General features: G+C 43.5%; 1 protein-coding gene across 1 annotated transcript in view; it reads left to right on the plus strand.

Moving 5' to 3' along the window:
* CROCC2 (ciliary rootlet coiled-coil, rootletin family member 2) overlaps nt 1-21,223 on the plus strand; it is a 505,095-nt gene that overhangs the window by 124,212 nt on the left and 359,660 nt on the right. Inside the window, 4 exon segments of the mRNA XM_029616014.1 lie at nt 2,111-2,278; nt 7,092-7,175; nt 8,774-8,880; nt 14,679-14,844. Coding sequence (XP_029471874.1) covers nt 2,111-2,278; nt 7,092-7,175; nt 8,774-8,880; nt 14,679-14,844 — 525 coding nt within the window.

The raw sequence follows: 21,223 nt of genomic DNA on the forward strand, positions 1-21,223 counted from the left end.
CAGCAATGGTGAAGAAAACTTTCTTCAGGTTAAAGATATTACATAATGTGAAACCTGTACCGTACTTTGGTTCAAGGTTTGGTGATTGGTCTTTTCTAATGCTTTATATTTGGGTCTACCTCAGACTGTATTAAGACCCTCCAATTGGCACAGAATGCTTCAGTTGTGAGTCAGTGTGGTTTGAACCTACGAGCCTGCGATATCTAAAGCATGAACCTGCCATAAGACTGCAAAAGCTTTTAGGTTTCCAAGGAGTACTGGTATATTTGTTCTGTTTCCTGGGACAGTCAGACACGTACCTGCAGTCATCTGATTATACCAGCACTGGGTGTGGTCCTTATTCTCAGTAGAATATAAGGCATGCTAAGAAAACATACAGTGCTGGCTCAACAGCCATCTTGGTGTCTGCCCTGTGGAAGGGCTACTTCTTTGTTTCCTGATTCTTGTTCTTGTCTAAGTATCTAAGCCTTATTCTAAATATCCTGATTCTTGCAATTGTGTCCTGTGTCCAAGATTCCTGCACTTGTATCTATGGTACAGCAGTCCTGCACATAAACCTTCCTGCTTCACAGTTCAGTCTTCAGTGTCCTGCTTGTTTGTGCCCAATTCCAGTGTTCCTGTTCCGTGTGTTTCTCCTGGTGATTCTCCAGCTCCTGGCCTTGCCACGGTGTCTCCACCTTGCCTCTTCAAACTTGCACTTTCCCTCCGGGGTAGCCCTGGATTGCCAAGCCCAGATAACTGTGATAGCAGTTCAGCTGGTGACGAACATTTTTGTTCGAGAGCACATTACCCCAGTTCTTGCTAGACTCCACTGACTTCAAATTAGTTGGAGGATCAAGTTTAAAATGTTATTGCTTGTTTTTTTTAAAGCTATTAATGGTCAGGCTTCGAGATGTTTAAACTCAGTTTTAAGGATATATTGTCTAGCCAGTGTTTTACAGTCTTCTAAGTTTTTTTTTTGATGTTCCTACTTTCAAACAGGTTACACTCGAGAAATGTAGGGGATGTATTTTTGGCATCATGGGTCCACAGTGTTGAAACTCATTGCCAGAAGATTTGAAGATAGAGACTTCTACAGTTATATTAGAAATATTATTGAAGACTCATCTGTTTTCTGAAGCTTTTGGTGGCCAGCTTTTATCTGATAGCAGATGCATTGGAAATGTTTTATTTTATTTGGCAGTTGTGTGGTATTAATTGATTGAAGCAAAGCTTTTGATGTCTAGCTCTATTTGACAATAGATATAGCTTTAATTTCTTGTTTTATTTGGCAGTTGTGTGGTATTTATTGATTGAAGTGCTGATAGGATGTACGATGCTGGTAAGATTATTTTTTGTAAGGAAGGCTATAATTATTGTTCCATATTTACTTTTATGTTTTGTCCATTGTCTTATGTTATGCTCGACTGTACATCACTTTTTATGTTTTGTTATAATTTTATGTTATTTTTATGTCTTATGTTTTATAATTTTAATCTTGATTATATGTATGTCTCCATGTAATCCAGCTGGAATTGGGAATAGGTGGACTATAAATTTGAAATAAATATTGTTTGACTAATGAGATCAGTATTTATAACTACAGATGTACATAGTTAAAATTTCCTAGGTATACTGAATTCTATGATGATAAATGTGGTAGGGAAAAGAGTAGTGAGCTGTTTAAAGATGAAACAGTCACCTTTAGGATGGGAGGATATTAGAAAGTTTGGAGGCACCCCTCTTGTCGGAGTTGGCAGCTTGTGAAGGTTCTGGAACATTTAGGTTGGCTATGCAAGGTTGAAGGAATCCAATTGCAACACCCATGAAAATATTTTGCAAACTTTTTTTTTTCCATTTTACTTGAAAATGTAAAGCAAGGTTCTGTTTTAGTTTTTTTCAAACCTGTCAGCTTAGCTGAAATGGAGCTGCAGAAAAACGTTTTTATTTTTTGTGCTGATAGGCAGGAGACTTCTCTGAGATCAGACATGTCTTGGAGACTGTCTCACTGTTGCTCGGGTTGGTGTTGGTGGTTTAAGTGCTCTCTGCCTTTCTTGAAGCTGAAATAAGGATAAATCGCACAGTACCCCTTCCGGTGTTTCGGGCCTCTGAGTCCCATTTGTTTTTATAGCTCGAGTCATCACTGAGAGCAGAGGCTTTCCATGGAGAGAACGAGGCAGCCGTGTCAGATCTGAAGCACAGATATGAGGAGGACGAGAAAGCGTACAAGCGCAAACTGGCAGCCTATCAGGAAGGGCAGCAGCGCCAGTCCCAGCTGGTCCAGAAGCTGCAGAACAAGGTGGGCATAAATACTTTGCTCTCAATCTGAGATTCAGAGGCTAGGATGTTCATTATTAGCCAACTACAGCCAAAGGTGGCAAAAGCCATTGTTAACCATTTCCCAGGGAGAGTGAGATAGAGGGGGAAAGGGAGGTAGGGCTCTGTGGATTGTAGGGCGTAGACAGTATGAAACAATCTTCCCCATCATCGTAATAGTATCATTCATAAAAATATTTAATTTTAACATCAAAACGCAGATGCTGTTACAAAAAATAAAATCTACATCCATTTCCTCTCCCAGATCTCCATTATAAGAACTCTTCAATGTTAGCATATTTGCAAATGATGTATTGTAACTTTACTTTTGATTAACAAATATCAAGTATTAGTCATCTCCTTTCTTCCCAGCCTACCAGCATTCATGACTTGGTAATTTAGGGGTGCTGTTTTCAATAGGCTGCCTAATTGCAGAGTAAGGGCGCATTTTTAACGTGTGTGCTTGGTAGCTTAATTTTCAAAGAGGAACGGCCTGTGCAGTTTCTCTTTGCAAATTAGCCAGTATAACGCATGCACATACAAAAGGTGCACATACTGTGCATCGGCTGTTTGTGCAGGTGGCTAAGTAGGGGCAAAATAACACATGCACATTTGAGCATTGAATGCACGCTTGCTGTTTTTGCTTCTCCAAACTAGACCCCACCCCCTGGGAATGCTTCTTTTTTTTTGATCTGGTTAAAATGTGCACTCATGAAATCCTGTGCATACTTTTAGTTGGGCAAAAGAGAGCAATTTTCAGCCAGGTCGATTTATTTATTTGCTGGGTATATCACGCCGGTTTACATGTTAACGCAGAGAATAGAAAGACTAACGTGTCTTCATATTTTTACATTGTAACGGAGGCAACTCAACAGTAAATGTGATTACATTTTAACAGAGGGGAAACATTGTAACGGGGGTACCTCAAAAACAACTTAACAACTTAAAAACAACTTGCCATTCCTTCTTAATATCTATACGAATGAATAAGCAATACGTCTGAACACATGCAGCATTATTTACACTGATGACCTACTGTAGCTGTTACGAGCGCGGGCGCAGTCGTCGTAAGCGGGTGGTGAGCCCTTGGGCCACGGCAGGACCCCAGGAGGAGCCCAAAGCCACACCGTGGGAGGTGAGCTGGGCAGGCATGGTGAGCCAGGCGGGTACAGAAGCAGGGAGTCCGACCCTCAGCCGGACCTGCACACCCATGGTAGCCAACACGGGGAAGTTGACTGATGAACGGTCCTCCGACTGTTCCCGGCCCTTTTGGACCTGCCGCAGGGAACGGCAATGGGCAGCAGGCCGGACAGAGGCGAGGGCAGACAGAGTCCTTTACACTGAGACGTCAGACGGGGCTAAAGCAGACATCCAAAACAGGCTGAAGCAAGACGTTGAAGACATCAGGACGAGGGCAAAGGCTAAAGCAGACATCGTAGACAGGCTGAAGCAGACATCATAGACAGGCTGAAGCAGGACATTGTAGAAGAGGGCAGGAAAGAAGACACGGGCACTGTCCATTAGGGCGCCCTACTCAGCCAGCACAGCTGGACTGGTCACGGACCACCCCGTCCCATACGCGCCCTACTCAGCCCAGGAAGGCTGGTCGCGGACCACGCTGGGAACAGGAGAGTGCTAGGAAGGTCCAGGCGAACAGGAACTCCGATGCTGGGATACTGACATCCGAAGCCCCTTTGGCTGGCAGGAACAGAAGCTCAAGAGCCCGGGAGACGAATCCCTCCTGTTGGCCACTCCAGGGCCCAACAGGACAGAAGGCTCAGGAACCAGACGAAGACACAGGGCAGAACAACCGGAATTGGAACAGGAACGGAATCAGGCAGCTTCAGGAACAGACATCAAAGCAAGGTCAGGAACAGACATCAAGGCAGAGACACTGGACAGGGATCCATCAAAGCAAATGTGATCACGGAAGACCTGGATCAGCAAGGTTACAGACGACTGTAGGACCTGATCCGAAGGCCAGTTGCAAGTGAACAGAAAGTCCTTAAATACTGGAGGTAGAAGGCAACTCCCTAGGAGGAGCTTGCCAGGACCGCCCCTCGCTGGTCCTATAAGTAAGGTGGAGAGCTGCGGGCCAGCCCCTAGGGAAGGGCGTCACCAAACAGGAAGTCCAAACGCTGGCACGCAAGCCACAGGCACAGCCAGGCCTCTCAGGCCCTGGAGCAAGTCCCGGATGGAACACAGGCGAGGCCCTGGCTTCAAAGCGGCCTCTGGAGGAAGGTAAGATACCTCCTGTAGCGCAGCAACAGGGGGGGATCGCAACAGTAGCACTACTGACATAAGCAGGAGACTTTGTCTACATCAAACCAACTTTGACAGCCGCATTATTCAGACTGACGGGCTATGACCAAATTTAAATGAGACACAGGTCAAACTCTGCCACCTGTGCAGCCGTGATGCAAATAAAGAATATCGCCAACTGGACTGTGTATACTTGAGTCACTGTGGAAATCCACCATGTCTTGAAGTGACCTTGGGCCACATAGTTTCCTTCAGGATCCACATAGGAAAAATGAGAAGCAAGGTCAGCGCTTGAAACAACATCAGCTGTAAGTTTGCAAACTCAAATGGAAAATGCACTCAGCCAGGAGCAGAACCGCTGTGCGTGCTCTGTATTTACTCCCATGCTGAGTACATTTACCTGATATGGGAAATCTGTGCCCATGCTGAAATACAGCTGTGGCACCTAAGCCACAGAAAGGGCATAGAGGTTAAAAGTGCTGCACAGATTTGATGGTAAAATGCAGGTTTCCTCTTTATGGGAGCCTTGAATGGTTTTGAATAGTGGGTAACCCTCTTCTGGAAGGTAAGCAGCATAAGAGTATTCCAGATCCCTGGGTCAGCTATGTGTCAGGAGGATTAACCTGCCTTCTGACAGACAAGAGGGAGTGCATCCCTTTGGAACTTGGTGATGAACAGAGGCAATAAAAAAAACAAACCTTAACTCTCCTGAGTCTGGGGCTGGTAGATTGCAAGGAAAGAGAGTGGTATGGAGCCGTGATCCTCACCCAGGATCACAGAAGGGAGCCACCAGGAGTGCAGGGATTTTCCATTAAAAATTCCCAGACTTGAAAGCAGAGGATAAACAGTAAAGAGAGCAATACAGCCTGGAAGTTAACAGAGTAAAAGATAAAGCAGCCCTAACTCAAGCAGGAACTCACCTGGCTCGGAGGATCCTGATGCTGTACCAGAAGGATTTTTCCTTAAGCTGAGCAGGATAATTTGTGAGTTACTATTTTGCTAACTAAGGAGACTAAAGAGGGTACCAGGCTAGCTTGTGCAAAGACTAAGGAGAAGAGAAACAAAGTAACCAGGACTACTGAGTTGCTGTAAGCTTTAAGGAGAAGAGTGAGATTTCTGGAACTGTAATTCTGCTTGATTTCTGCATCTACCTGAACTGTCACTGTCATTATGTTTGATCCTGAAGATTCTGCAGTAAACTATTTATTATTTGGAGAACAACTTGAGTCTGAAGAGTGGTTTGTTTATGTGGCGTGCTCTCAGCCTGACACTGGCCCTGCAGGTTACCCTGCCCCCAGCTCACAGCCCCAGAGATTTATTTCCCCACCCTGGGACAATAACCACAATGCTCCCTGAGGCTGGGAAGGTGACCCCCAGAGAAGGGGAGGGGGCGTTACATAGCTACTGAACTATCATAGGTTGCCTTAAATAGCTTGTATATCCTTGCTGGGATAGGACTGTCAGACATCCGAAATGTCATGGGCAGAAAAAACAGAGGAAACAGCAAACACTAAACACTCTCTGTACAGCCACTACAAGGCAACAGTGGAAGTAATTAATGCCACACCTATGAGGCATCTCATAGGTGTGGCATTAGACACTCCTGCTGCATCTCCTCCTTATGAGGAGATGCAGCAGGAGTGATTTGAAGGCCTTGCCGCTGGGATTAGCATGAGCATCTGAGTGACTGAGCAACTTCTTGCAGGCCCATTGCTTAAAGACAGCCCCTGCACAGTGCCAGATCTTGCTGAGGCTAACTTACAAGGGCTGAATTGTGCTCGTCAATGGAAAAAAATAAGATTTTGGTGTTTGGACATGAGAAGAACCTGGTAAACCACTGATTAGCTTTGAAAATTGCTCTCTTATTGCATAAATAGCTAGTCCTATACAAACCTAGCAACTGCACTTTTTATTGTCCTCATAACATTTTTTTTTTCTTATTCCTCTAAAAGGACAATTTTCAGCAGAATCTAGCCATGTTGTTAACAATTACTAGATTGCCATTTTGAAAATCACACCCTCAGCACAGCCAAGAATATTTATACTTTTAGCCATGCTGAAAAGAGGTGAGAGTAAGGCTGGGAGGGGGAATAAATACCCCATGGGTTCTCTCCTGTGCAAGCTTTGCACCTGCAGGGAAACAGGTGCAAAGCAAGCTTTGCACCTGCAAAGTCCACTGGCCCACAGTTTTGAAAGGGAAACTCCACGGGGAGTACAAAGTGGACGCGGACCTGCAGCCTCCCAGCCACTTTCACAAATTGATCCCAGAGTTTGCACTGCTCAAGCCTGTGTTTCTTATCGGTATTATCTTAATTTCTTTCTCCCCCTCTCCTTCCACCTCTACCATTTCTCTGTCCCTCTCCACTCATCTCTTTTGCTTTCATTAACTCTCCCACACTCTCTGTTTTCCTGTTTATTTTACTTTCTGCTTCTCTCCTCTCATTCATCCTCCATTTTTCTCTTCCTTTGTCATTTTTCCAATACTTCTCTTCTCCATTCCTTTCACCATCGCCGCCCCCTCCCCCCCATCACAGGTTCTGCAGTACAAGAAGAGATGTGGGGAGCTGGAGCAGCAGCTACTAGCAAAAGCATCGGAATCTGAGCACCAGAAAGTGACAGTCAGTATATTTTACAAGGCACCCCTTCCCATTGAAGACCTTGAGCATAGGACAGACTTTCCATCTCTCCTATTTTCATTTCTGTTCTATTACCCTCTAAAAATTAACTTTGATCTTGTCACAATGTTTAACCCAAAGCTGTAGGGAACCTCCCAGTCTGGTTTTTTTTCTTTTCTTTGTAAATTGAAGGTTAATTGATTATGGGGAGAAGGTGTAATCTAGTGATTACAGCAAAGTGGAGGAGGAAGGTGGCAAATTATGGCCCAGGAGCCAAATCCAGCCCTGCAGATCACGCTAGTCTGGCCCCCTGTTGTTTATAAATATGCTTTGTTACTGGCCTGCCAACACTCCGAGCCTGTCTCCTGCTCCCTGCCCAGTGTCATCAGTGTACATGACTCTCCCCGTCATAAAACATGGACAGGTCTGGCCTTTTCTGATGGCATTGGCAGGAGGCAGGGGGACAGCCTCAGAGTGTCAGCGATCCTGTAAGAAAACATTACACCCTCAGTCCAGCTAATGTGGCCAACACCCAATTAGTCATTCGGTGGTGGTAAAGCTATAAAAGCCACCACCTGCTCAGGTGTTTGGGAATGTATCTTTGAGTGAGAGGTTTGCCTCTACACTGCTCCTCTGAGGGGGATCCTCTTCCCAGCCCCTAAGAACAGAACCCTTTCTTAATGTGGCTCAGAGGCCAAAATGTATGCCCACCCCTGGGTTAGATTATTGACTTGCATGTCATGAGAAGTCCTAGATTGTGAGTTCTGCCCAACTCCTTTTCTTATATGCCTCATGACACTCGCACACTTCCTAATAGAAATTCATTTAGATTCCCCTAAATCTATGGTGTCTGACATCTGGGTGTGTGCATCGATAACCCTGAACCAAACAGATGACATTGGAAAATTAAGATTTGATTTGAGGTACTAGCAGGTATGGTGATAACATGATATAACAGTGAGAAATGGCAATAATCCACTGTAGTACTTGTGTGTATGGTGATGTTAAGGGATGTGTGGTCATGATGTACTGAGCAAGTTAGGTTGTTACAGCCAACCAAAAAATGTCTGAAGGCAACTGACGGACCTCAACGTCCCTCAATGTTGAGGTCCGTAGATAAAAATCTCCTTACTGTTCCCACAGTAAAAATGGTGCGGCTGAGAGAGGCACGTTTAAGATCATTTTTTGTCTCAAGACCCTTATTGTGGAACTCATTGCCACCTACCATACTTTGCACTTGCTTGATGACTTTAGTCAGTTTAGAAAACATTTGAAGTCAGTACTTTTCAAGCAGGCTTATGAATTGAAATAACCGATTTTGATTTTGTGCCAATGCAGCTTGAACAGGTTTACATATCATTTATTATTTTATTGTTTATATTGTTTTATACTGTTTTACTAATGTATAATCATGTTCTATAATCCGCTTAGCACATATTATTATTATAAGTGGAATATAAACATTTTCAAATAAATAAATATTTTTCCGGTCTATCAGTTGTGACTATATTCCACAGACATATTTATAATTGTTTACTATAATGCTTCCAGGAACCAATCTAGTGCCTTTAAAAAATCCTTTTTGTTACTCTTCTTCCTAGCTGCAGACACGTTTAGATTCAGCGGAGACCCGTCTACGCCACTCTGAGCATGAACTCAGCGCTGAGTTAAAGCATTCCCTCATTCAGTTGGAGGAGGAGCAACAGAAGTAAGGCCTAGGCAGGGCCGGCACGTCCATTAGGCAAACTTAAGCAGTTGCCTATGGTGCTGACCTTAGGGGGCGCTGAAGAGCAGCCAGGTGGTGCCGTGAGCAGAGCCGCTCACTGCAAAGAGGAGTAGAGAATAGAGATGTGTTTCATTTTTTTTTTTCATTTCGTGGTTTGGTTCGGGTCCCCCGTGAGAAATTTAAAATGAATGCACATCTCTAGTAAAGAAGTATACAGTGGGCGGCACAAACAAGGTAGGAGGAGACGGGCCTGAGACTGGTTGGGGCGCCGCAAATGGGAGAGGGCGGGCGCAAGGCAGAAGTCACCTAGGGCACCTACTACCCGTGTACTGACCCTGGGCCTAGGTCTCATTGAAGAGAGGAGAAATGGCTACCTGACTGCAATACACATGAGGATTTATTTATTTATTTAATTTATTTAAGGTTTTTATATACCGGCATTCATGAAATGATCACATCATGCTGGTTTACAAATAAACAGGGGTGCAATAAATACATCAAAAACAGAAATAACGTGTCGAAGAAAGCAGTTACAATTAACAAGGACTATTGAACTGGGATCAGAGGAAATAAAGATAGTTTAGCAGAGACTAAATTATATACAAGGAGAAGAGGTACAGCTGCTGTGTTGGATATGTTGATGGCGAGGTGCATTAATTTAAGTCTGGGAAAGCTTGCATAAACAGCCAAGTCTTGAGTCTTTTTCTAAAGGTTAGGAGGCAAGGCTCCTGTCTGAGATCGGGAGGGATGGAGTTCCATAACAGTGGGCCAGCTGTGGAGAGGGCTCGATCTCTTAAGGTAATGTGACTAGTGGTTTAGTAGGGGGTACATGGAGGGATCCTCTGTATGCGTCTCTGTAGGTCTTGTGGAGTTGTGTAAGCGGAGAGGAAATTGTAGGTCAATTGTGGTGTGTTGATGGATGATTTTGTATATCAAGGATATGGATTTGTAGATGATTCTGAAGTGAATTGGTAACCAATGAAGGTCTTTTAGAATTGGGGAAATATGGTCTCTTTTCCTGGTGTTTGTTAGTAAACGGGCTGCTGTGTTTTGTACCATTTGGAGCGGTTTGGTTGTAGGAGGAAGGGAGACCCAAGTAGGATAGCGTTACAGTAATCTAACTTTGAGAAAATAATTGCTTGGAGGATCGTTCTGAAATCTTGGGCGTGGAAGAGAGGTCTTATCCTTTTTAAAACTTGGAGTTTGTGGAAGCAGTCTTTGGTCGTTCTGTTGATGGAGGCTTTGAAGTTCAGCCTGTTGTCAATTATCACTCCTAAATCTCTCACTTGTGTGGTTGGTGGGTTGGTTGGATGAGAAGCGGTGAGATTGCTGTTCTCTGGAGATATGAGTAGTATTTCGGTCTTGGTGGAGTTTAGTACTAGATTTAGGCTATTGAGGAGACGTTTGATTTCTTGGTGGCAGGATTCCCAGTAGTCGAGGGTTTTCGAGTATGAGCCTTTGATGGGGATCAGGATCTGGATATCGTCTGCGTAGAGAAAGTGTTTTAGGTTGAGGTTGGTAAGGAGTTGGCAAAGTGGTAGAAGGTAGATGTTAAAGAGTGTCGGGGATAGAGAGGAGCCTTGTGGGACTCCTACGGATGAGTCATGGCGTGAAGATTCTTTGTTCTGGATTTTGACCTTGTAACCTCTGTTGCTGAGAAACGATTTGAACCAACATAGAGAAGAGCCGGAAACTCCTATGGCAGCTAACTGGTTGATGAGGAAGGAATGGTTGACGGTATCGAAGGCTGCCGAAAGGTCCAGAAGGACCAGCAGAAAAGATTGACCTTTGTCGAGACCCAGGATGAGGAAGTCTGTTATTTTATTTATTTATTTATTTATTAAGGCTTTTATATACCGAATTTCTTGATACAAATCAAATCAATTCGGTTTACAATGAACTAAGTAGAATATACAATTAACCCATCAACAAGAGATACAGAGCATACAGTTACATTATAACAAGGAAGCCTTAACTTGGAGTAGGAAAATAAAGAAGGGGTGAACGGAGCAATAAATATATAAAGTGCAATAAAATAGAATAAATACTATATACAGTGGAGGGGGCTAGGAGCCAACCTCTCTTTAATGGATATTAGGCATGAAAAATTTGGAAAAGTTTTGTTTACAGAGATGTGTGGTGAACAATTCTAGATCAGGCAATGGAGTTTGTGGTGGGGAGGCTTGGCTGAACAGCCATGTCTTTAGTTCTTTTTAAAAGTTGTTAGACAAGTCTCCAGTCTGAGGTCCGGAGGCATGGCGTTCCACATGGAAGGGCCTGCTGTAGAGAGTGACCGGTCTCTGATGTTTGCGTGGTGCACTAATTTGATTGTAGGAACGTGTAAAGATCCCTTGTAAGCATCCCTTAAAGGCCTGGCTGTCGAGTGCAGTCTGAGAGGATGAGACAGATCAAGCGGGGTTTGATGGTGGATATTTTTATGAATGATTGTGAGAGATTTATGGAGGATCCGGAAGTTTACTGGGAGCCAGTGGAGATCTTTTAGAATAGGAGAAATATGCTCTCTCCGATTGGTATTTGTCAAATCCTTGCCGCTGCATTTTGTAGCAGCTGGAGCGGTTTAATGGTAGAGGCTGGAAGACCATGCAGGATGGAGTTGCAATAGTCGATCTTAGAGAACAGAATGGCTTGGAGGACGGATCTGAAATCGTAGTGGAATAGGAGCGGTTTTTGAGTTTTTTTGAGTACTTGTAACTTGTAAAAGCACTCCTTAGTAGTGTGTTTTATAAAATGCTTTAGGTTAAGGTGACTGTCGATTAAGACTCCAAGATCTCTGGCGTGTGATATATGTGGAATATTTTGTGATTGGAGAAGTATGGGACTACCTTCTGGAGTAATTAGTAAGAGTTCGGTTTTAGAAGTGTTGAGCACAAGGTTGAGGCTGGATAAGTAGTGGTTTATAGTTTGTAGATGAGCGTTCCATAACTTGAGTGTTGAGTCCAATGATTTGGATATAGGGATTAAAATTTGAAGGTCATCTGCGTAAATATAAAATTTGAGTTTGAGGTTTGAAAGTAGGTGGCAGAGGGGGAGAATGTAGATATTAAACAGGGTGGGTGATAGGGAAGTAAGGAGGGATTCCGTGCCTAGATTTTTATGGAATCCATATTGCGAGGCGGATAGAAGTTTATTATCTTCAATGTAGTCCGATAGTTGGGAGTTCACAAGCCTTTCCATAATCTTAGCAATGAAGGGGAGATTGGCTATTGGGCGGAAGTTGTTAGGATCTTTTGGGTCCAAATTTGGTTTTTTTTAGGAGTGGTTTGAGTGACGCCAGTTTGAGGTCGTCTGGGAAGGAACCGTGGGAGAGAGAACAGTTAATAATGTCCGCCAGTGTTTTGGAGATAGAGTCTGGGATTGTGAGAAGAAGTTTGGTGGGGATATGGTCCGCCGGGTGAGAGGAGGGTTTCATTCTTCTTAGAACAACTTGAATCTCAGAGGAGGAGGAAATGGGTTCGAAAGCTTTGAGGTGAATATTTTTGATGGGAGGCTGCAGAGCCGATGGTAGGGGGGCGATCTTGGAGGGTAGTTGGGTAAGAAGACCGATGATTTTGTTTTGGAAAAACGATGCGAGTTCTTCAGCTTTGGATTGTGCTTGGTTGCTGGGAAATTCTGGGGGGGGCGACCTGAGTGAGGCTAGATACATAGGCAAATAGGGCTTTAGCGTCAAAGACCAGGTTATGAATTTTAGATGCATAAAAATCCCTTTTTGATTTGGAAGTGGAGATCTTGTACAGGTGAAGCGTAAATTTGTAGGCGGAGAGCGTGCTAGCGCATAGTGTTTTACGCCACTTGGCTTCTTTCTGTCTTAAACTTTGTTTAAGCCTTCTCAGGTCATTTGTGAACCAGGGTTGTCTTTTAGAGGCATTTGAGTGGGATTTTTTTATTGCTAGCGGACAGAGCTTGTTAGCTATGGATTCTGTGATGACATTCCAAGAATGGAGAGCAGTGTTAAGGTCGGTGAGGTCTATAGAGGGAAGGTGTGGAACCAAGTGATTGTTGAGGTCTTCAGAGGAGCATGATCTCCTGTAAGGAAAGGAAGGTGAGGGTATGTGAGGGGCGATGGTTTGTTCTAGCGAGAAGGAAGTTGAGATCAGGGAGTGATCTGACCAGGGTACCTTCTTACTCTTCAGTAGGGATGTCAACTTTATGCCTTTGTTGACAAAGATCAGGTCCAGAGTATGACCAGCTTTATGTGTAGGTTTGTTGACTATTTGTGTGAATCCCATTGCTGAGAGAGCTAAGAGAAGGGTTTGACAGCTGGTAGAGAGTGAAGGGTTGTCCATGTGCAGATTGAAGTCTCCTAAGATTATTGCTGGGGCGTCCACGTTGAGGAGCGATGTGGTTATTTCAACAATAGGGGAGGCATCAGTTTCTAGGAGGCCCGGGGGGGGGCATAGACGAGTAGAATTTGTAGTTGGTGTGATGTGAAAAAGCCGATTTCAAGTTTGGTATCCGAGTGGACAGGATGTTGAGAGAATCTAAGGTCTTTTTTGGTTGCTAGGAGAATTCCACCTCCCCTCTTTTTCTGTCTGGGAAGGGAGAAAATGTCATAGGTTAGCGTCAGTAGCTGGTTTATTATTGCGGTATCTGAAGGTTTCAGCCAAGTTTCGGTTATTGCGCAAATATCCGGCTTAGCATCCGTGAGATAGTCATTGAAGATTAGAGATTTCTTGGTTCGGGATTGTGCGTTTGAATAGAGATAAGGTGAATAGGGTGAGGCCTAGGAGCTGAGTAATTGGTTGCAATCAGGATAGGTGTAAGGGTTTTAAGTTGCGGTGTTTTGCTTGTCTGGTTGGAATTCTTCTCTGTGATAGGCAGTGCTGTAGAATTGGGATTGGGAAGGCTGGATGCATTCTAAATGTTTGAGCTGGAGAGGGGGGAAGGTGAAACTGTAGTCAAGCTGAGGTGAAGATGTTGGTAAGATTGAGAGGGGTGAAGTGGTGGCGGTCTAGGGAAGACCCTAGAAGGTATATTGAGTTTAGTGGGTAAATGGGCCAATTGAGCCAGTTAGGGTTAGTGGTTGCGTTCGGTGGAGTTGAGGTGAGGAAGTAGCAAACGGAAGCACTGAATGGTGAGCCTATGGCAGAATCTGACGTGAAGAGCTGAGGATGAGGAAAGACAGATGAGGAAAAGACAGATGAGGAAAAGACAGATGAGGAAAGAGCTGAAGGATGAGGAAAGACAGAGTTGATATAGGAGTCATGTATTAATTGACAGAAGGGAGTGAAAGTAGGGGAGTGGTCCTCAGAAAATGGGATATCACAAGTGCACTGCATGCACTTCAGCTTATTTCCAGTCTCTATTCTAAGTGGAACCCTGGGAATTAAAGGCTTGTGTTATCCCGGAAGAGTGGAATCTTCAAGGGCATGGTTGGGTGCCCGTTGCTGGAATAATATGTACAGAGAAACCCTATGATTGAATTAACATGGAGGTCAATGTACCCGCTCTTCCCAGAAGAATAGGTGCGCAGCAGCAAAAATGGTTGAGTTGTCAAACAGTGTTACTGAAGGACTATAGGGGCTGAAAGTTTTTCTAGGAAGGATTGGGAGCTATTTTTAGGGGTTTTTTTTAAACATAGAAACATAGAATATGATGGCATGTGAGAACCTTTAGGTCCTTCTAAATATGCTTGATTTGTAAGGGAAGCCTAGACTGCGATTAATTTGATTATTTCAGTTCCTCTAGCACAGGCCTTTCTTTCAACCACATAATATGCCAGTGAGCTAATGATCAATTGGTTCCATTTATTTCCAACCCAGGAGTTCCAGCCTGAAGCAGATCAACACCATACTGCAAGAGCAACTGGAGCAGATGAAAGCATCCAACCAAAAGCTAGCAGGAGAATTAGAGAAGATGACATTCAATGTTCACAGGATGACAACTGAGCTGGAAAAGCAGGAGTCTCAGTGGCAGAAGGAAAAGGAGGTGTGGTCTTTAGTTTATTTTGTTCATAAACACAGAGCTCTGGTCACTGTCCAAATACCACCCAAACTGTATATCCTCTTTAAACCTTTGATCAGTGCTGCAGATATTCTCTCTGAACCTCTATATGTGCTTTATGGCTGGTATGGGAGGACATTATAGGTATATAGGTTCTGGCAATTCTAGCATGTTTTAACATGCCAGCTGGGCTTGATTGCTAAGTGTACAATGTTGCTTACCTGTAATAGGTGCTCTCCATGGACAGTAGGACAATCCAACCATATAAGTAGGTAATGTCATCCAGTGGTGCTGACACAGAACATGTTGTCTCCAAGTTCAGAAGAACTATAAAAATCTTTCTAAACATGTGTGGGAGATCCCATGCATGCCATTTGAGCTACCTCGTCTTTCCCAGCTAAGCTTCAGCTCCTAAGGAGGAGAGAAGGATTGTGTGGCTGGATTGTCTATTGTCCAAGGAGAACACCTGTTACAGGTAAGAAACTTTGCTTTGTCTGAGGACAAACAGGACAAACACAGCCACATAACTGGGGATTCCCAAACTGCTGGTTGCAATAAGAACTTTAAGAAGTACAAGTTTTATGCCACCAATTGGAGAAGAAGTAGGGGGGAATTAAAGCCCTTAGTTAAACAAGTCTTTTAGCACCACCTAACCAAAACTAATACCCCTACAAGAGTTGTATTCAAGACAACAGAGCTTGGTGAAGGTGTGAATAGATGACCAAGTAGCTGATCTGTAAATAGCTTGTATTGAGGCATAACCTAGATATCCCATTGATGAGGTACTTACTTAATGAGCTTTTACTTTAGAAGTGAGATGTTTTCCAGATTTTGCATAACAAAAGGAAATATAGTCTGAAAGCCATAATAATAAGGTTTGTTTATTTACTACCAATCCTTGTTTTGCTTTCATAAGAGAGGAAAGGTTGAGAAGACTCTCTGAAAGGTTTAGTTCTCTTAGTTCTTTCCAAGTAAAATTATAATGTGAAGGACTTATTCAGCTTCTGTAGAATGTGGCTTTAGGAAAATTGTTGGTAATACAGTGACCTGGATTAAATGGACTCAAGTGACAACTTTTGATAAAAATTTAGGATGAAAATTTGAGCGTAAGCTCACTCACTCTACAAGCTGATGATATGGCTAAAGACAAGAATTTTAGGTGGACTGTGACTAGAGAGGTTCAAAAGGAAATGCTATTAAACTAGTAAGAACTATATTAAGGTCCCACTGGATAGGCAGAACTAAATATAAGAGGTAGATTGTAAAGACCTTTAACAAACTTAGCTACTACCGGATGATGAGATATAGGATACCCTTCCCATTGCTGATGCACTCAGATGGACTCTGATGGAGCTAGATTTCAGACCTGAGTTACGGGCTGATACAGAAAACTTAGCGGGAGAGCAAGCGAGTGCCCGCTCTCCCAGCATGCGCCCAGGCCACTCTCCTGGGCACACGATCTAGTAAATAAATTTATGTAAATGAGGGCCCGCAGTAAAAGAAGGCGCTAGGGACACTAGCGCGTCCCTAGCGCCTCCTTTTTGACAGAAGTGGCGGCTGCCACTGGGTTTGACAGCCAACGCTCAATTTTACCGGCGTCGATTCTCGAGCCCGCTGACAGAAATGGATGCCGGAAAAATTGAGCATCCGTCTTCCAACCCACGGGCTGTGGGCCGATTTAATTTAATTTAAAATTTTTTTTTTTTTAAATTTTTGAGTCCTCCGACTTAATATCACTATGATATTAAGTTGGAGGGTGCACAGAAAAGCTTTTTTTTTCTGTTTTTCTGTACACTTTCCCTGTGCCGGCCGAAATTAACTTCTGCCTTTGGGCAGCGTTAATTTCTGAAAGTAAAATGTGCGGCTTTGCTGCACATTTTACTTTCTGTATCGCGTGGGAATAACTAATAGGCCCATCAACATGCATTTGCATGTTGCGGGCGCTATTAGTTTCGGGGAGGGGGGGGGGGGTTGGCCACGTGTTTTCGACGTGCTATTACCCCTTACTGTATAAGGGGTAAAAATAGCACGTCGAAAACACGCAGCCAAACCGGGGCTAAATATGCGCTCAGCATGAGTGTACTTTACTGCGTCGGCCCATTAGTTAGCCTGAGAAGATAACTGTAGTAAGGTAGATGTTGAACAGATAAAAGGATCTGCTGTATTTTTCTACACAAAGTATAGAAACTTTTCCAATTGAAGTTATATGAGCATCTGGTGAATGGTTTTCCTGCTGCCAATAGGACTTTTATTTCTGATGAAAAAGGCATCAAGTTAATTAACTTGCTTTCAACACCCATGCAGTCAATGATAGAGTTCGAAATTTCAGGTGAGGGAGCAGACTGTTGTTTTGTGTTAAAAACACTGGAAAGATTTGTAGACATATAGGAGGAGCCTTGGTTAATCTTTGGAGCCATGGGAACCAGCGTTGACAAGGCCAGAAGAGCTAAATGAGTATCATTGATCTTATATCTTTTCTTAATTTAAGCATTACTTTGGATATTAGAGAAAGAGGAGGAAACACGTACATGAAATGTGAATTCTAAGGAATGGCAAAGGCATCCCATGTTAGAACATCCTGTGCTGGTCTCTTGGAGCATTTGAGTGGAAATGTGATTTGACAGGGCTGTAAAAAGGTCTATTTTTGGCATCTCCCAAGTGATAAAAAGAAATTGAACTGTGCTGAGATGAGGCTGCAGTCAATGACTTGAGTCTGCAGACATACTGAGATTTCCTAGAAGGTATATTGCATTTAAATGTATCTTCCTCAAAACTGCTCAGTTCTACATTTTTCTTGCATGGAATCAAAGAGTCTTTGATTCCATGCCTCTTTGTTTGATTATGTAGTACATGGCAACTTGATTATCTGTCTGGACTTGAACTTCTAACCCTCTCAATAATCTCTCGAACACAAGGAGTGCCCTGTAAATAGCTCTTAGCTTTAGGAGATTGATATCTTGAGATGTCCAAGTCACCTGACAACACATGGCATTGAATTGTGCACCCCAGCCTTGTGTGGATGCATTAGCTGTTGGTATCCACTGAATTTGCAGAGGATGGAAAATTTAATAGATTGATAGGTTAGTCCACCACTGTACAGAGCGAATGAGAGATCTGGAAATCCTTACTTTGAAAGAAATTTAGCTGGGAGTGTTGATTCAAATGAAACCTTAAGTGCCACTATGCTTGCTCATACATAGGTAACAGATCCATATGCTCTGAAGCTGCCATATAGCATAATATTCTCAAACTCCTGGCTGTCATTGATGGTCAACTGGACAAATTGTGAACCATTTGAATTAAGTTTTCCTTCTTTGTAAGAGAAGGAAGGTCTTATCCTCCTTGGTGTTTAGATGAGCTCCTATTAGCTCTAGATGGCATGTCGGAGTGAGATGTGACTTCTCATAGTTTGTCAGAAAGCCTAGGAAAAGCAAAGTGTTGTGTGTGTAAGTTGTCACTTATTCTGCTTCCTTTGGAGATCTTCTGGATATCAGCCAGTCGTCCAGATATGGGAAAGCAGACATTGCTCCTCAGTACATAAATTGCTACAACTACTGGATATTTTGTAAACATTCTGGGAGCTGATGACAGACTAAATGGTATGACTCAATTCTGATAGTGTGTTTCGTTTACCACAAAATGTAGAGGTTTCTTGTGATTCTTGAGAATGGCTATGTGCATATAAAAAATATAAAAATATGTGCATATAAAAATATAAAAATAAAAAAATATAAAAATATGTGCATATAAAAAATATAAAAAATAATTCCCATTAAGGGACATTACGGCACAATGTAAATAAGCTACCTCTGTAAAGATTATATAATTCTTGTCTTTCCCTGTCTCTTTCCTTCCCAGTTTCAACAACCTTGTTATATTGTAACTTTTTACTTCCTCGACACTGGTTAAAAGAAAGTTATTGCACCCCTTGTTATATGTAAACCGGCATGATATGATTGTATCATGAATGCCGGTATAGAAAAGCTTTAAATAATAATAATAATAATAATAATATAAGCATCTTTTAGATCCAGGGTCATTAGCTAAACTCCAGTGTCTAAAGGGGGAAGAAATTATTCTGAGGGAATTCACTCTGAACCTTTCCTTTCTTAGACCAATCCATATGAATGAGTTATGGTCACAGACCAGCAGATAGAAACAAAGATCAACAGGTTTGTTGATGTCTCTCTTTATAGGCATCCATGCTGACTCAGCCTGCCAGTATTCTGTTGCCAGCAGATGGAAGGCGAGCATCCCATTCAGTGAGCTAAGGCCTGGTTAGACTGGATAAAAAGGACTTATTAGAAGGAAGTTCCTGACGTGAAAGCCCAGTGCTCCCTTTCTCAGTTGATCATAGCTATGGAGGGGACCAGATTGATCCACTTGCTAGGCAGCTGCTAAACTGAAAGCTCATGTTTCTGGCCTGGGCCAGGGGGCTACTAGTTGGGTTAGTGCCTTCTAGTTTTACTTGTTTTCCCTTCCTTCCTCCTCCTCCTCCTGTCATTTCTTTGCAAGAAAAGAGAACAGCTTGCTTTTTTTTTTTATTTGGGTGTCCAATTAAAGTTTTAAAAAAGGGCAGGCTGCTGGTGAGGAGCTAAAAAGGAGATCGTGGCAGGACAAGAATGTCTGGGTACCTAGAGGGCTACTCTCCGGAGAATCGGGTGAGTTTTGCCCCTTACCTTTGAGCCCCTCCAGTTGCGGCAGGGGTATCAGTGGGACAGAGTTTCAGCACATAATATGGCATTATCTGCAGAGTGTGGGAAGAAGACCTCACTCTGCACTGGGACAAGGCGATTGTCCACAGGAGGCCTGGCAAAGGTTTTTGGAGGGGAAAGGAGGCTGCTGGGCAGTGAATATGATTCCCAGGGGTGAGTGGGTGGGGCCAATCGGCAGGACCATCAGGGCAGTCAGTTCCTGCCAGGGAGAGGAGCTCCACAGCAGGAACAGCAGCCATTTTGAGAATGCAGGAGGAGCCTCCATTTCTTGCTCTCATGGAATGGGAGTCTGGCATTCCCACATCTGTGCTTACTGGGATTAAAAAGTCCATTTCTAGTTTCTCCTCTATAGAGGCTTCTTCTGTGGCAAGGGCTTCTATGCCTAGACTGTTTCTGAAGTGTATGCAAAAAGCTTTATCTATAGGTCAGAGTATGGTCCCAAAGTCTATCCCAGACCTTTCCTCTTCCTCAGATATGGGAAAAGGGAAGAAGAGGTCCAGGAAAGAAGAAGCTTTGGATTTGGAAGGGGCTAGTTTCTTTGGTTCTAATGATTCCCTGGAGGAGTTTAAAACTCTTAGAGGCATTGATTCAGAGGAAATATTCTTATCTGAATATTTCAGATAAGAAGGAGGAAACTTCCACTTCCAATGAGGATCCTATTGTGGTTAGTATACAGAAGCCCTCTGTCCTTTCCCCTGCACAAAGCGATTCAGGATTTGATTGATCTGGAAAAGGTCTCCCCAGAGGAGAATTTTAAAGGGGGGGGGGGGTGGGGGGACGTTCCTTATCTAAATTGTACTCCTTGGTGGCTGATAAGGGAGAAATTTAGATTTCCTAAGATGGATGCACTGGTTTATACTGTCACCAAGAGGACCACCATTCTTGTGGAAGGTGGCAAGGCCTTAAAGGATGCACAGGATAGAAAGATTGAGTCAGTTTTGAAACAGGCCTTTGAAGCTGCTAGTATGGCTCTTCAGATAGCTGCCTGCAGCTACATACGGTAGTAGTTAGATCTGACTTGCGTTTATCACATTGAGTTTAGAAAGATGTTGCAACTTGGAGGTGATGTGTTGTAAGATCCTTGTCACTTGGAGCCTCGGGTAGCATATCTCACAGATGTCTCTTTTGATTCACTCCGTACCACTGCAAGACGTATGGCTTTCATAGTGATGGCACAGTGGTTACTGTGGTTGCTTAACTGGTCACTGGATAATATTTCCAAGATGAATTTGATGAAACTTCACTTTTAGGCCAATGCAATATCGGCGTGCGTTAAATGGGTGCTCATGTTTGAGCACCTGCTCCCTTAACGCATGCTGATCCACCTCTCTCGAGTGCCCCGATTTAATATTTAAATCGGGATACGACGTGATGCAGTGAGGGGAGAGGATGTAGGAATCCCTCTCGGCATCTCGCCCCCTGCATCCAACCCCATCCACACCGCTTTTGCAGCTTACCACCTCACCTAACCTGCTTCGGGGCATTGCCAACACACTGCGGAAGCTCAGGAGCCCTGTGAAGATGCAAGCAAGGGCAATCCGCAAAGAGAAAGAAAGAGAGCCGGAGAAAACCGCGAGGCCCGAATCCCACACCGACCCCAGAATTAGCCCTGACGGAGGTACCCGCTCCGGCTATGTCACTTACTGACA

The sequence above is a fragment of the Rhinatrema bivittatum genome, chromosome 9 (genome assembly GCF_901001135.1).
Source record: "Rhinatrema bivittatum chromosome 9, aRhiBiv1.1, whole genome shotgun sequence".
Lineage (NCBI taxonomy): Eukaryota > Metazoa > Chordata > Amphibia > Gymnophiona > Rhinatrematidae > Rhinatrema > Rhinatrema bivittatum.